Below are 12,976 nucleotides of genomic sequence, written 5' to 3'. Positions count from 1 at the left end.
GCATTGGGTCAGTACATCTTTTATTTGGGCTAACCCAGTTTTTGTGTCTTTGCTTTTCCTGAAGATCGCTGGGGAAGTAGCCCTTCTCTGTGTGCTGAAAGGAGCACTCTCCTTCCCCACTTCAAAAGTAGCACGTTCAATTCCTTCTGGGGAAAGAGTAATTCTCTTCTCCCACCCTCTTTCTCAATTGCTCGTGATACCAGGTCGATGGTTTCATTTCCAAGTCTCTACATGCAAAGCCACTCAGCCAGTCACCATCAAAATCACGTTTTTAAAGCAAGGTGACGTTTCTAGGAAGAAAAGATCTCTGCAGGGAAAATTGACTCTGGCATCAAATTTGCAGCTAATTTTCTTCCTCCCTGTGCCTTGTGCAGGTAAAGGCAGAGAAAGCAGCAGCGTTATTGGGGGCTACCCACTGCATGATGCTCATGGGCACTGCAGATCCTCTGAAGCCAGGGCAGGCTCCCAGTTGCCCTATGATCTGCAGCAAGTATAACCCAAAAGGCTGCCACTCTGCACTATCCTCTTGCTTCCCACAGGAAAACTGGACAAACCCCTCCACTGGGGATGCTTCAAGCAGCTGCTTGACTCAGCCAGCTGAAAAATACCAGGGAGAGAAGTGCTTATCTCCGTTTGCCCGCTACTAGAGGTCATGGCCTGTATAAAACACGTCTTTCTGACAGCATGCAAGGACAGCCAGAGAGGAGCTGGCCTAAGCAGGGAAGGTTTTGACTGTCAAAGCCCCTATCACAAAATAGGCAAAGCAGCAGGAGCTGAATGCCTCCCAAGGTAATGAAGAGGGGGAGAAAAGTCATGCAGCACTAGTTAAACTTTGGTGAGCTCGTGTAGGTGGTGAATGAAGCTAAGCCAGAAAAAACATGATGAACAGCATGGTGGCACAAAGACTTCCCCAGTGCTGCTTGGAGGTTGTCCAAGGAGGAAAGCTTTGGTGCTTTCCCATGAACCTTACTTTTTATCCCACTATACCTGCACGGGCGTGCAAATCTGTAAGTAACTTCAGACAGCCAGGGATGGTGTCTCCTGGCTTCTTCTACACATTCACCACAGTTAAAGCTGCCAGCTGTGAGTGAGAGACTTTCTGGGGAAACGGAAGATTTTGTTTCTCAGAAAATGTAGCTTTTGCTACAGATGTAGATGACCCCTTGTCTTCCCATCCACTTAGGCAGAGGAGGCGTGTTTCTCCAAACAGGACTTCCTCTTCATTTACTTCTCAGCATATTACAAGTCCATTAAACATGAGCACTAGCATGCTGGATGCTGGTTTTGGAGCCATTTCCTATTTGCTGGAGCTTGAAAATATTCAGAAACCACCCCTAGCCCCTCTCCTAGCTGCCATCAGCTGGGGTTGAGAGGCAGGTGGCTGTAAAATTGCCAGCAATGGCATAAAGCATTTTGTTTTAAAAAAAAAAAAAAAAAAAGAAAAAGAAATGAATCCCATTTCAATGCATTCTGTTATATACCAGAATTGCATTTGGAGTTATTAAATAGTGGCCCTGGAAAGTCCTACTGATGGGATTTAATTATTCATCGAAGTCTGAGGTGCCTCCACTTTACTGAGCCCTGCAGCTGCATCATTAATAAGATTTCTATCTATCCAAAGTACCCACTTCCTGGGTCAGGTAAAAGACACTGAGTTATCAATATATTTTAGAGCCTGACTCTGGGCTTTGTGGGACAAGAGGTGCAAATATAATCAGCCACTTGTGACAGGATGTGAACCTAAATCAGCTCAACAGAAGCATCAAGCTGCTGTGGCAAGCGGATGCTGGGAGCGCTGGGGGCCACTGCAAAGCTCATGGGCTCTGGCACCAGCGCTGAGCGAGGCTGGCATCCCCTCGGGACAGTGCTTGCCCTCCACACCACCAGACAGCCCAGAAGGTAAAAACCCCAGGTTCCCGCTTTGGCAGCAATTGAAGAAGCCACGTTCCCAAGGGCTCGGTGGCTGGCCAGGGAACAAGCAATGGGTTGACTGAATGCTTTCAAAGATCCTCCCCATGTTCCTACTCAACCTTAAGGAGAAATCCTGTAGGAATGAGGAAATTTTGCCGAGAACTGCATTCCCCACACTGTTTTGCCCACTGTTTCTGCAGGAATGATATGAATCTACCCCAAGGCACACCAAGCCATATACAAATGGTGATGGCAGCACTTGAAGGGATCCTGGACATGCTTTGGGCAGGGGAAAGAGAAAGGGTGGACAGCACCGCTGCCGGCCTGGAGCAGTGCTGCTGTACATGTGGGGCAGGAAGGTGGAGGCTTGGGGAAACTGGGGGCTGCAATGGGATAGGGACCCCCACCCAAAGGTGGGGATCTGAAGAGGAGGTGCATCCCCAGAACCGCTTGGCATCACACCCTGTGAAACCCAGGGCCAGGCCCCACTTCCCCATGGTGTTGTGAAAGAGTGGAACACACCTGTCTCACAAGAGAGAAGCAGCAATATGTTTTATTGAGGTAGAATGATAATTTGACAGGATTCAATAAATTCGATGGAATTTAACAAAGTTTAACAGTGGTTTATAAAGGTTCAGTAAGTTTGATGGCAAGGTTCACTAGATTAATTACTTCATGGAAGAAAGCTGAGTTAGAATCGAGTTAGAATGATTCACACAGAGACCAGAGACAAAAAGGGTAAAGAAGACCCTCCCATTGAGTCACGAGGTTCAGAGTGGACCCCCTTGCTTTCTAAACTCCTGATGGAGCTTACGTGCAGCTAGGTTCAATCTTAGTCTCAGACTTGGACAATGGTTTATGTCTAATGGAATTATCTATACAAAGTTTACAGTAATTAATATTTAATAGCTATATGGATGAGTAATGTTTCATTAGTATGAATTCAGCATGCCATCAGTCACTTACCAAAGATCTGCCGTTGGTAAAAGGTTTCTCTGCCTCGAGGAGCAACCTTGAGAGGCGTCCCAGCTCACAGGGAGATCACCGCCATGCAGCCACGCTGCCTAGCAGGGAGAGCTCAAAGAAGGCTCACTTAGGCTGTCATATTTATGGAATAAAGTGGTTGGCTCATAGTCAAATTACGTGTGATGGGTAAGGTATGCATGAGACTCCTTGTACCCACAACTTTCTTTGTTCCTTGATAAAGCCACCCGCTATTCCTGTGTTAATCGCATGATTGGTGTTCCAAGCTCATATGTGTTGATGCTCACTGTGTCACTCTACTCCTTTGTGGGTTTTTAGAGAATGGATTGAAACTAGAGGAGTTCTTGGCCTTGCTTCAGCTCAGACCTTTACCTCCTTTGGAGCCTATACCAAACCACTGCTAGTTTGGTTGAGGGGTCAAGTGCATCCATCACACACGGTCAGGTCTCATACTGTGAATCCTAATCCCTTTACGTGTTCCTTCCCAGGCACAACTTTCATAGAATCACAGAAAGCTTTGGCTTGGAAGGGGTCTTTAAAGATCATCCAGTCCAACTCCCTTGCTGTGGGCAGGAACATCTTCAACTAGATCAGGTTGCTCAAAGCCTCGTCCAACCTGACCTTGAACACTTCTGATGATGGGGCATCCAAACTTCTCCCTTCTCTTCTCCAGGCTGAACAATCCCAATTCTCTCAGCCTTTCTTCATGGGAGAGGTGTTCCAGCCCTTGGATCATTTTTGTGGCCCTTGTCTGGACCCACTCCAACAAGTCCATGTCTGTCTTATGTTGGGGACCCCAGAGCTGGTTGCAGTGCTCCAGGTGGGGTCTCACCAGAGCAGAGTACAGGGGCAGAATCACCTCCCTCGACCTGCTGGCCTCGCTTTGTTTTATGCAGCCCAGGACACGGCTGGCTTTCTGGGCTGCGAGCACACATTGCCGGCTCATGTCCAGCTTTTCATCCACCAGTACCCCCGAGTCTTTCTCCGCAGGGCTTTCAGGAAAGGCTGACCCAGAGTGTGGCGTTTCTTACTCAATCCTACAACCAACAATGAATTTTTAAGGCCACCATGAATCCCAAATCTTAAAAAATATTACTTGTATATTTCAAAATCTTTCAGGAAGTAGAACAAGTGTTTGTGTACCGATACATTTCATAAAAATGATGCTGTCAGTAACCTTAGTTTATGGGAAATACAGAGAGGGGTAAAGGAATGTGATTTGTTTGCCACTGATGCCACAAAAGCAACAGGCTGGTGAAATATAGACTGTGGGAAGCCAACGGTGAGCTGAACAAGTGCATACTGATGCTCTGGCGTCTTAAACGTCTTGCAAAGCTTGGGCCTAACAAAGGGGATGCTGTAATTAGCTTGTGAAGTCCTTTGGGGAGTTTTGAATTGAAAGAAGGCTGCGAAGCAGCAGCTGTCTAGATTCAGGTGTCAGGGAAGCCTTGCCGAGCTCTCTCAGTGCCTGGTCAAGGCCCATGGCTTCAAAGTCATGGCGCAAACAAGAACTGAGCTGGGCACATTTAGGCAAAGCTTCGTTCACTGCTCCACCGGTCATGGGGATTGGTTTCATGCCTACGTCCTCATCACTAGCAGAAAGGTACTTAGTAGCACTAGACCAGGTCCTAATTTCTTCCGAATTCCTGTTTTCTGACTTTCTGTGCCCCCAGCATCAGACCTGGTCGGCGCTCCTTCAGCACGTCCCACGGTGCGATGCAAACGCTTCCCAAAGCCCTTTCCCCACCAAACAGCTAAAGCAGATCTGTTTGCCGGGTCGGGGCTGGCTGGCATTGGCCATATTCGCTCCCTCTCACAGGAATTCCTCGTCGCTCTCCTCATTCTCTGAGCTGTGGCTGCTGCCTCACCGGCGCTGGGAGCCCCGGGACCTGCCGTACTGGGAATTCTTCGGGAATTGTTGCTGTTGATATTTTTCCTGTCAATGGAATCTCCCTTGTGCTCACAGGTTAAAGCTAAGTGGACTGGAGATCTCTTGGTGACGGTTACTGGGGCTTTCTGACTTAAACAGTTTATCTGTCATTGGTGCTTATATCCTCCCTGGATACCGGTACGCCCGCAGCGCCAAATCCAAACCCAAATCCTCGGTGGAAGGCCCCTGCCGGCTCCCGTGCCGGTCACACCTGCTCGCTCCGCCGAGGCCTGACGGGGCTGCCGGGGCCCCGACACCCCCCGGGGTTTCTCTCCCTCGCCCCCAGCGCTGAGGGCCACCGCCCGCCCGCCCGCCCCTTCCCGCTCCACCGGCCCCGCCCCAGCGGCCCCGCCCCAGCGGCCCCGCCCCAGCGGCCCCGCCCCAGCGGCCCCGCCCCGGGCCCCGCCCAAGGCCCCGCCCCGCCGCACGCGGCGGCCCCCAGGGGGCAGGAGCGAGCCGCTGCCCCGCCGCGGGGCGGGTCCCGCTGAGGCCCCGCCCCCGCCCCGCCCCGCCGCCACAGCGCGGGCGTCACGTCCGGGCGCCGCGCATTGGGATTGGCCGGGTGCGGGCGGAAGTGTGGGCGGGGGTTGCCGCCGTTGCCGCAGTGACGGGGGCCGGGGGAGGGGGGCGAAAATGGCGGCGCCGCCGCGTCGCTCCCAGCACCACCACCACCATCACCCGCCGCCGCCGCCCGGGCCGGCCTCGCCGCCCGCCGCCGCCTCGCCACCGCGCAGCCCCAGCCTGGCACCGGCCGACCTCGCCCCCGCCGCGCAGCGCCACAGCCTGGCCGGCCCCGAAGGCGAGGCTCCCCCCGACGCGGAGCGGCCTCCGGCCCCGGAGTGCTCGGAGGCTGCGGGCGCCGCCGCCCCGGGCCCGCCGCCGGGCTCGGGCAGCAGCTCCAGCAGTTCCTCCTCGTCCTCCTCCTCGTCTGCATCGTCGTCGGTCGCGTCGAGCCCGGCAGCGGAGAGCCCCGAGGCGGCGGGCCCGGGCGCGGCGAGCGGGGCCTTCCGCGAGCTGCTGGAGGCCTGCCGCAATGGGGACGTGACGCGCGTGAAGCGCCTGGTGGACACGGGCAACGTCAACGCCAAGGACATGGCGGGCCGCAAGTCCACGCCGCTCCACTTCGCCGCCGGTGGGTACCGGGACCGGGGAGGGGCCGGGGCCGGGGCCGGGCCGGGCCGGCCTCCCGTTGCCGGCGAGGGCAGTGACAGCCAGCGCGTCGGGACAGGGAGGGTGCAGCTCCCGGCCCGGCTTCCCAGGAGTCGCTTCCCTGGCTGTGGGGAGCGGACCTCCAGCGTCCCGGTGGGTCGGGAGAAGCCTGGCGTAAGCCGAGAGGAGGAGTGTGAGTCTTTCGCTGCAGATTGTGGGGAGACGACTGTTAAATCTCCTTTTTTCCCCTCATAAAGTGGAAGGAGATCCTTCCTTTGGGTGAAATGAGTGGGAGAGGAGATTCCGGAGGTGTAAGGGAGGCTGTGGGGTCTAAAAGTACAGACGTTTTTCCCTGTATTTGACACATAGGCTGCAAACTTGTGCACGTGTGCTTAGGAAGTGAGAAACTGGAATTCAGGACAGAGTTGGCTTGAAGTTAAGGGTTTCACGAGTATTGTAGTAGCTCTTGAAAGTCAGGGACCTCTGTGATGCATGTAGACTTGATAGGAATCAAGTCTTGATTCCCTGTACTTTGTAACTTTTTTCTTTTATTTGGGCATAGCTGCTGACTGATTTCTGCATCTCATCGTCTGAGTGGGCTGGGGAAAGAGGTGAAGTGGAACAACTGAACTTGATAGAAGTTACACATGTGTCCAGGAGAGAATGTCCCTCTTAGTGGAGAGAAGAGACGTCATTGTGTCAGAAATAATATCATAAAAGCAGTTAACAGTGAGGTCCAACAGTTTACATTAACTGGAAGTAAACATTACCTTCTGGGAAGTATAGCTATTACAGGTTTAGTGTAGTCCATAAAGAGAATGTTTTGTACAGGGCATCGTCTTCACTGGGGGCACAGCGCACATCAATTTCATAATAAAAGTAAAATGAGGAGGATGTTTTAAATCAACATCCCTCCCTTGGAACTTGCACAATTGCTGTGGTCAGGCTGAGGGCTTTCTGACGTGTGCCGCAGTGTTACGGGACTGGACCTTGTGTAGTAAGGGGCATAGATCCTGTTTGAGATTTAAGTGGTGCACTAGTACACATAAGATAATTAACAAGACTGTATTAAGTGGTCAATATTAAAATGCTGGCATATGGCTCTAAAGCACTGTGTTGAAATCAATAGTAAAAATAAACGTTTTACGGCACAATGTTACCTGGAACTTTGAATAGTGGTGTTCAGTTTATCAGTCAGATAATAGTCTCTGAGACTGTATGGGTTTGTTTTCATTTTCAAAGTACAAGTGGCATTTCACGATGCCCATATGGGAACTTTTGGTCCTCAACCATTTCCTTTTCATTCTTTCCTGATCCCCGAGGTCTACCAGTGAAGCACAATCTTATGTAAGTGGAGTTTAAAACACAGTGAACTTCGGGAGTACGGACTTAATTTTAATGAACCCTGGAACATAATGCTGGTACAACTGCATGTGTGTGCATGAAGTTCTTAATGTTTTGGAAGGTTCATCTTGAGTCTGCTCTGCTTGTTTTGGATTCAGACTTAAAATCAGATCTTGCTGCTTCCCTGTAAACTCTGAAATCTCAAGTTGTAACTTCGGTGCTAGTGCAAACTCCAGTGCTGAAGCTGCAGTGGTAACTTCTGCTTTGATTAGAGAAGGAATGGACAAAACTTACTTAAGGGGATAAGGCTTTGAAAGTTGATAGTGTCAATAAGATGTTACTGTAATAGCAATGGAAGGTGCTGCCTTGTAGCGTGAGGAAAACAGCAGATGAAGTTCTCGTGCCGAACAAATTCCTGTATCTGTTTTTCTAGATTTAAAGACTTTCCTTAGCTACCATACATATTTTATCTCTAATCACTGCAGTATGTCTGGTCTAAATGGATATGACATGTAATAGCATTAGGCAGATTTCTTATTACAGAGATCTTGGGGTCCTGCGTTTTGGAAAGGCCTGTAAGCACGTTATTTGAATGCAGCTGATCTTAGGCAGTATATATCTGCCAGTGATGCAATGTGTTGATTTATTTCCTCCTTTGTGGGCAAAAGGAGAAATAAAACTTGTTTGCTTCTGAGCATGGGAGTCTGCTGTGTATATGAAGCTGTGTTATGGATAATAGCTCATGTTTTATGAGCCATACGTAGGCGTGAGTTGTATGGCTTTCACTAGGGGAATGGGAGTTGGAGAGTGCAATATGCAATGTTTTACACTGCTTCTTTCAAACCTCTTGAAGCTAAACTCTTAAATGACAAGAGAGAGAGAGTTCCACTTCTGATCTTGTGGCTTGTGATAGAGGAATTATTCTTCTAATTTTTTCTTCATTTCCCGGTTTTGGGGGTAGCTGGATTCTCCCCCCGTCCCCAGGGACTTGACTTCTTCCTAGCTCAGTGTGGTTTTCTCAGATGTCCTTTTTGGCAACAGTGCCAGGCAGCTAAGTTACTTTTACTGTAATAGGGAAGGACAACTTCCCTGGTTCTAGTTACTTGTAAAAAGCACTAAGTTCAGGTTTCCTTCAGCTTTGTGAGGTTTCTAGTTTCAAAATCACCTTTATCTCCTTTCTCGTGGCAGAAGGAAGATAAAAGGGGTGACTTCTGTCTGAGAGCATTCAGCATCCTTAGCAGCTATGTAAGCTGGGCATAAGGTGAGAACTGAAATATCTATAATCAATTATTTAAAAAACTGGGGATATATCTAAATCTGTTTCTAGAAGTTGGACTCATCTGTCCATTATTCACTTCCAGATAAAATGTGCACAGCTACATCAAGTTGAAGTAACAGTCTTATCCAGGTTTTCTTTATCTGGGATATCTGAATTGTTAATTGATCTGAATGAAGGGAAATCGGTTCTTTAACTCTGTGGTGAAATGTCAGCTAGTGTGCTGAATAAATCTGACCTGCTTTGGTTAGCTATTAATAGGGCAGAAATTAATATTGAGGCCATATCAGGGTGATAGAGACCTCTCTTGTCAAGGAGGAAGAGGCTGAACAAAGGATCATTTTCCTTTCATCCTCTGACTGGACTGTTATTCTAGCAGAGCCTCTCTTGAAATTCTGAATGTCTTTCAGCATGTGTGGTGTTCAGCTTTTCCTTTGCAAGTGATTTGAGTGATTCTTCTATGAAGGTACGCATGCTTGGAAAGAGGAAAACTCAGTAGTGTCTCAACTGCTCTGTGGATTGCGGGATATTTGGGTCTCTGGTACTAGTGCAGGCTTTGGATATTGTCCAGCAGCACCCAAGAATCAGAGTAAGAAACAGATTCTAAAGACTTGAAAGTGATTGAGTGGCTTTAAAATGCAAAAAGAAATTAAGTGGAGGTATTAATGTATTCATAGCTTTTGCATTCAGTTTTTTCAATGAAAGCTAGCTTGCTTATAACAAAACAAAACAAAAAACCCAAACAAAACAAAACAAAAAAACCCAAAAGCAACTGTGCTAGGCACGAACAAAGGTATGTTTGTCTCAAGGTTTTATCCGTACTGGTGGCCAAACGCAGATGTCTAAGGAAGAGTTATACACTTGCCCTCTTCATATATGATACTTCTCTGAGTACTCTTCCTGCAGTTTGTAGCTCAGCAACTGTTTGAGCAAGAACCAGTTTCTACATGTTAGTAGAAACATGTTCCTGTGGTAAGGAGTTCCACTGAATAATTGGACTGTCTGTGTTCACACAGTCTATGTGATAATGTGTCACATTTTAGGTATACTTTGCGTGGGGTAGAGTGGGACTTTACTCAGCCTACATATCTTCTGTGAATCATTATGTGGCTTGTGGGGGAGTGTGTGTGTGCCTGTATTGGTCCATTGTGTTTGAAGCAGGTTGGCAGTGATGCTTTCACGGCTCTTTTTTTTGTGTGTCATCATTTATAGCACTCGCATACCAAGGTTGGCTTTCCAAGACTTTTTTACCTTTAATATGCCTCGATGGGGAGGACTCCTGTGACATTTTGTCTGAAAACCCAGCTTTCTCCCAGAGCCAGCAAGAATTTGTAGGAGCCGGCTTGGTAATGGACTTGCTTCTTCCCTTCTGAAACAGGATTTAGCCTTACAAAAGGATATATATGTATTTGCTGCTGACACCTTGATTCATATGTTTTTAGGCCTAGTCCTTGCTGGTAAATCACTAGTAATAGCACCTCTTTCAGAAATGACTAGGTGGATGGACCTGATAGAAATAAGCTGAGTCCTAGCTAATTTCTTCATATAGCCACAGTTGTGAGCTTGTCCAGTTCCACACCCATTTAATGAGAAGTTTAACTTTTTTTTTTATCATGAAGTTGGCCCCTCAAGTTCTTGGGCAATGCATTCTTTTACCTTTACAGTTATTCTCTTTCTAGTATTTATCCCAAGAACATAGAGAGTACTAATCGCTGAACTGTGGCTTAATGCCCACTTCTGTACTGAGGAAGAGGTAGAGATTTCCAGAGTGGCTTTTGGAAGGTATGGAGTTGTGATCACAGGGTGAAGTGCTCTTGGTGGTATCAGCCCAAACTCGGGCCTGAAGAAACCCGATTTAAGGTGACTTCTTAGAGCATCAGTGATATTCCTTTTTTTCTGTCTGCTTGGGTCTACAGTAATGGCAAAAGGCTGTTTGGGGAAAGTAGTTTTCTGTAAGCATGCTTTTCATATCACTAGTAATAACTGTTGGAAGTTAAATCTTTTTATGAAGGCTAACATGTAGAACTATTCTTTGGAAAATTTCTGGAGTACACAACTTTAGTCCTGAAGGCAAAGGGATCTCACTTGGGTTGGAAAATAGTCAGTGGTCAGAGTTTAAGAATAGAGCTCATCAAGTTGATTTGTCACCTAGCAAGCTGGTAATCATAAAAATGCAAGCTGCTTCAACATGTGTAAGTGAGATAAGCAACTGAGGAGGCAGAACTAATATAACTAGCTACTGAGTGTTCCTTGAGGGAGAGCCAGGAAACAGCAAGAAGTAGTCGGTAACTTATTACATGCTTCCACTCTGTGCACAGTGAATTGACCGCTCCACCTGTGATGCAAGGTACAACAAGTTAGCTTAAATTGTCCTGGAAAACCTTTCCTTGAGATACCATTCTTAAACTACTCTGCCTCATTTTGTTGCAGTTGTCTGATATATCCTTGCCGTAGAAGAGATGTCTGACCTTACTCAAACGGTTGTTTGCAAAGCTGAGTCACTGATTAATTCTGCCTTGTGCAACTTAAAGCAGGGGTAATAAAATTTTCAGCTGGATTCATATGCATAGAATGAAGAGTGCAGATTGTGTAGTCAATTAGGAAACATCCTGGCAGCCTTACAGGCTCCGAGCCTGCACAATGCAGACTTTTTCATGTAAAAAGATGAATTGATAGATTACTGGCCTTGACTTTGGAATTCTTTTTTATGTGTTTTGTAGCATTTGCAGTACATGAACTCTGTTACAGTGTCACAAGTGTATTACTTCCTAGGCAGTTTCAGCTTGCTTTCTTTGTGACTGGTAACTTGTTCTCTTGAATGGTCTTGCAATACTTTGTGCAATGTATCATATCACTTTCCTGTTTAAAATCCTTTGAAGGAATTTACAAGAGGATATAAATGCAAAATCTCAGACCTTCAGTAATACTGAACCACGTACCCTTTTTCCCAGCTTGAAGGCTCTTCAGTTTACTTAGTTAAATCACTCAGTTTAATTGTGTTCTGCCTAGTGAAGTGGGAGAAGTGCTGGTAGATTTTTGGAAGAGCTGTCTTGGGGAAAAATCTGGTCCCAGAATGTGCAGTACTAAAGGAAAGAGATGTACAATGACTTAGCTTGAACTTCTTCCACCCTTTGCTTACAGTTTAAAACAATTCTCAAAAGGTCGTGTGTCTTGTAAGATGTGTGCCTCTCCACTTCAAGGGCTTGTATTCTCATATGAGCTATGTTTAGTGCTCTAACAAGTGGGATTACATTTAATAAAAGCATCTTTCCTGCTTTGCCTATGGTCACAGTAATACCTGCAGGTGTGCTTAACCTGTGATTATACACTTTTGTAAAATTTAACTCCTTTTGGAGTCAGTGTGTTCTTAAGAGCAAGCAGGTGAAAGGAGGAGGAAAAATGTCTAGTGGGAGTTAGAAGTCTTCCATGTGATAGGATAAACTCTGCACATAACAGCAGCTTTGCAGAGGTTGGAATTGGCATTTGGAGGCATTCATGCTATGTTGTGATCAAGTGACATTAGTTGGGCAGCGAGTGAAACGGGACAGGTGTACTTAAACCGATCAAACTGACTGCTTGACATATTGTACTGACTGGGGAAAGCATTCTTCTAATTCTAGTGGGAAATACATACATTTATTTGGTTGGATTTTTTCACCAAACTGTCTGAATATCAGTCTTGAAATTGAGCAATGAGTTATGTGGCTTCTGGGAATATTAGTAATTAAGCATCTAAACTGTTACCATGTGAAAGCTTGTGACTAACTGAATGCAAGTTTAACATGGAAGCCCTAACTGGAGCATGTAACAGAGGGTGTCAACTGATGCTTCTGTTGCTTTCCTTGCATCGCTTCCTTCATCAGTCATTCAACCTGCTCACCCTCTTGCCTCTTGTTACTTAGGTTCAATGCCATAAGAAGAGATGGGACAGGACAAGCTTGCGGCCTGGGAGCAGGATGTGAAGGGGGAGTAGGACAGGTCTTCTGGGCAGCAGTAGTAAGCATTTGGTGGTGTCTCTGTGTATGGACTTGTCTGATGGCATTTAAAAGTTTTATTTAGCTTAATTTTTAAGCTGCCAGTTTACTACCTAAAGCCTTTTTTTCTCACTTTCAGCAGGAAGTGACAGGTATAAATTGGAAAAAGGCAAGAATACAGCATTGGCAAAGACCTAGTTAAGTGGTGTTTTTTCTGCATTGTCTGCCTGTCTCTTGATTTATGTAAGGCTATCATAGCTACTTCCATCTCCTGGCTTTCACCAAGCCTTAGTCTTCAGTTGTTTCTATGAGATGACTGGAGAAATGAAGAGCCTGTCAGTCACACTGAGTTTTTGCCTTTTGTTTTGACTGATGAGTGTTTCACCCTTAAATTTAAGATGTACTCTT

General features: G+C 47.0%; 1 protein-coding gene across 2 annotated transcripts in view; it reads left to right on the top strand.

Annotated features, from left to right (window-relative positions):
* Positions 1 to 5,440: 5,440 nt before the first annotated feature.
* Positions 5,441 to 12,976, top strand: part of TNKS (tankyrase) — a 145,771-nt gene continuing 138,235 nt past the window's right edge. For both annotated transcript variants that reach the window (XM_082316288.1, XM_082316287.1), the window contains exon 1: positions 5,441 to 5,957. In XM_082316288.1, coding sequence (XP_082172414.1) covers positions 5,459 to 5,957 — 499 coding nt within the window. In that variant the 5' untranslated portion in view covers positions 5,441 to 5,458. The remainder of the gene's footprint in view (positions 5,958 to 12,976) is intronic.

This window comes from Platalea leucorodia (assembly GCF_965183815.1).
Source record: "Platalea leucorodia genome assembly, chromosome: 6".
In the NCBI taxonomy this organism is placed as follows: Eukaryota; Metazoa; Chordata; class Aves; order Pelecaniformes; family Threskiornithidae; genus Platalea; species Platalea leucorodia.
This window is presented reverse-complemented; position numbering and strand designations above follow the sequence as displayed.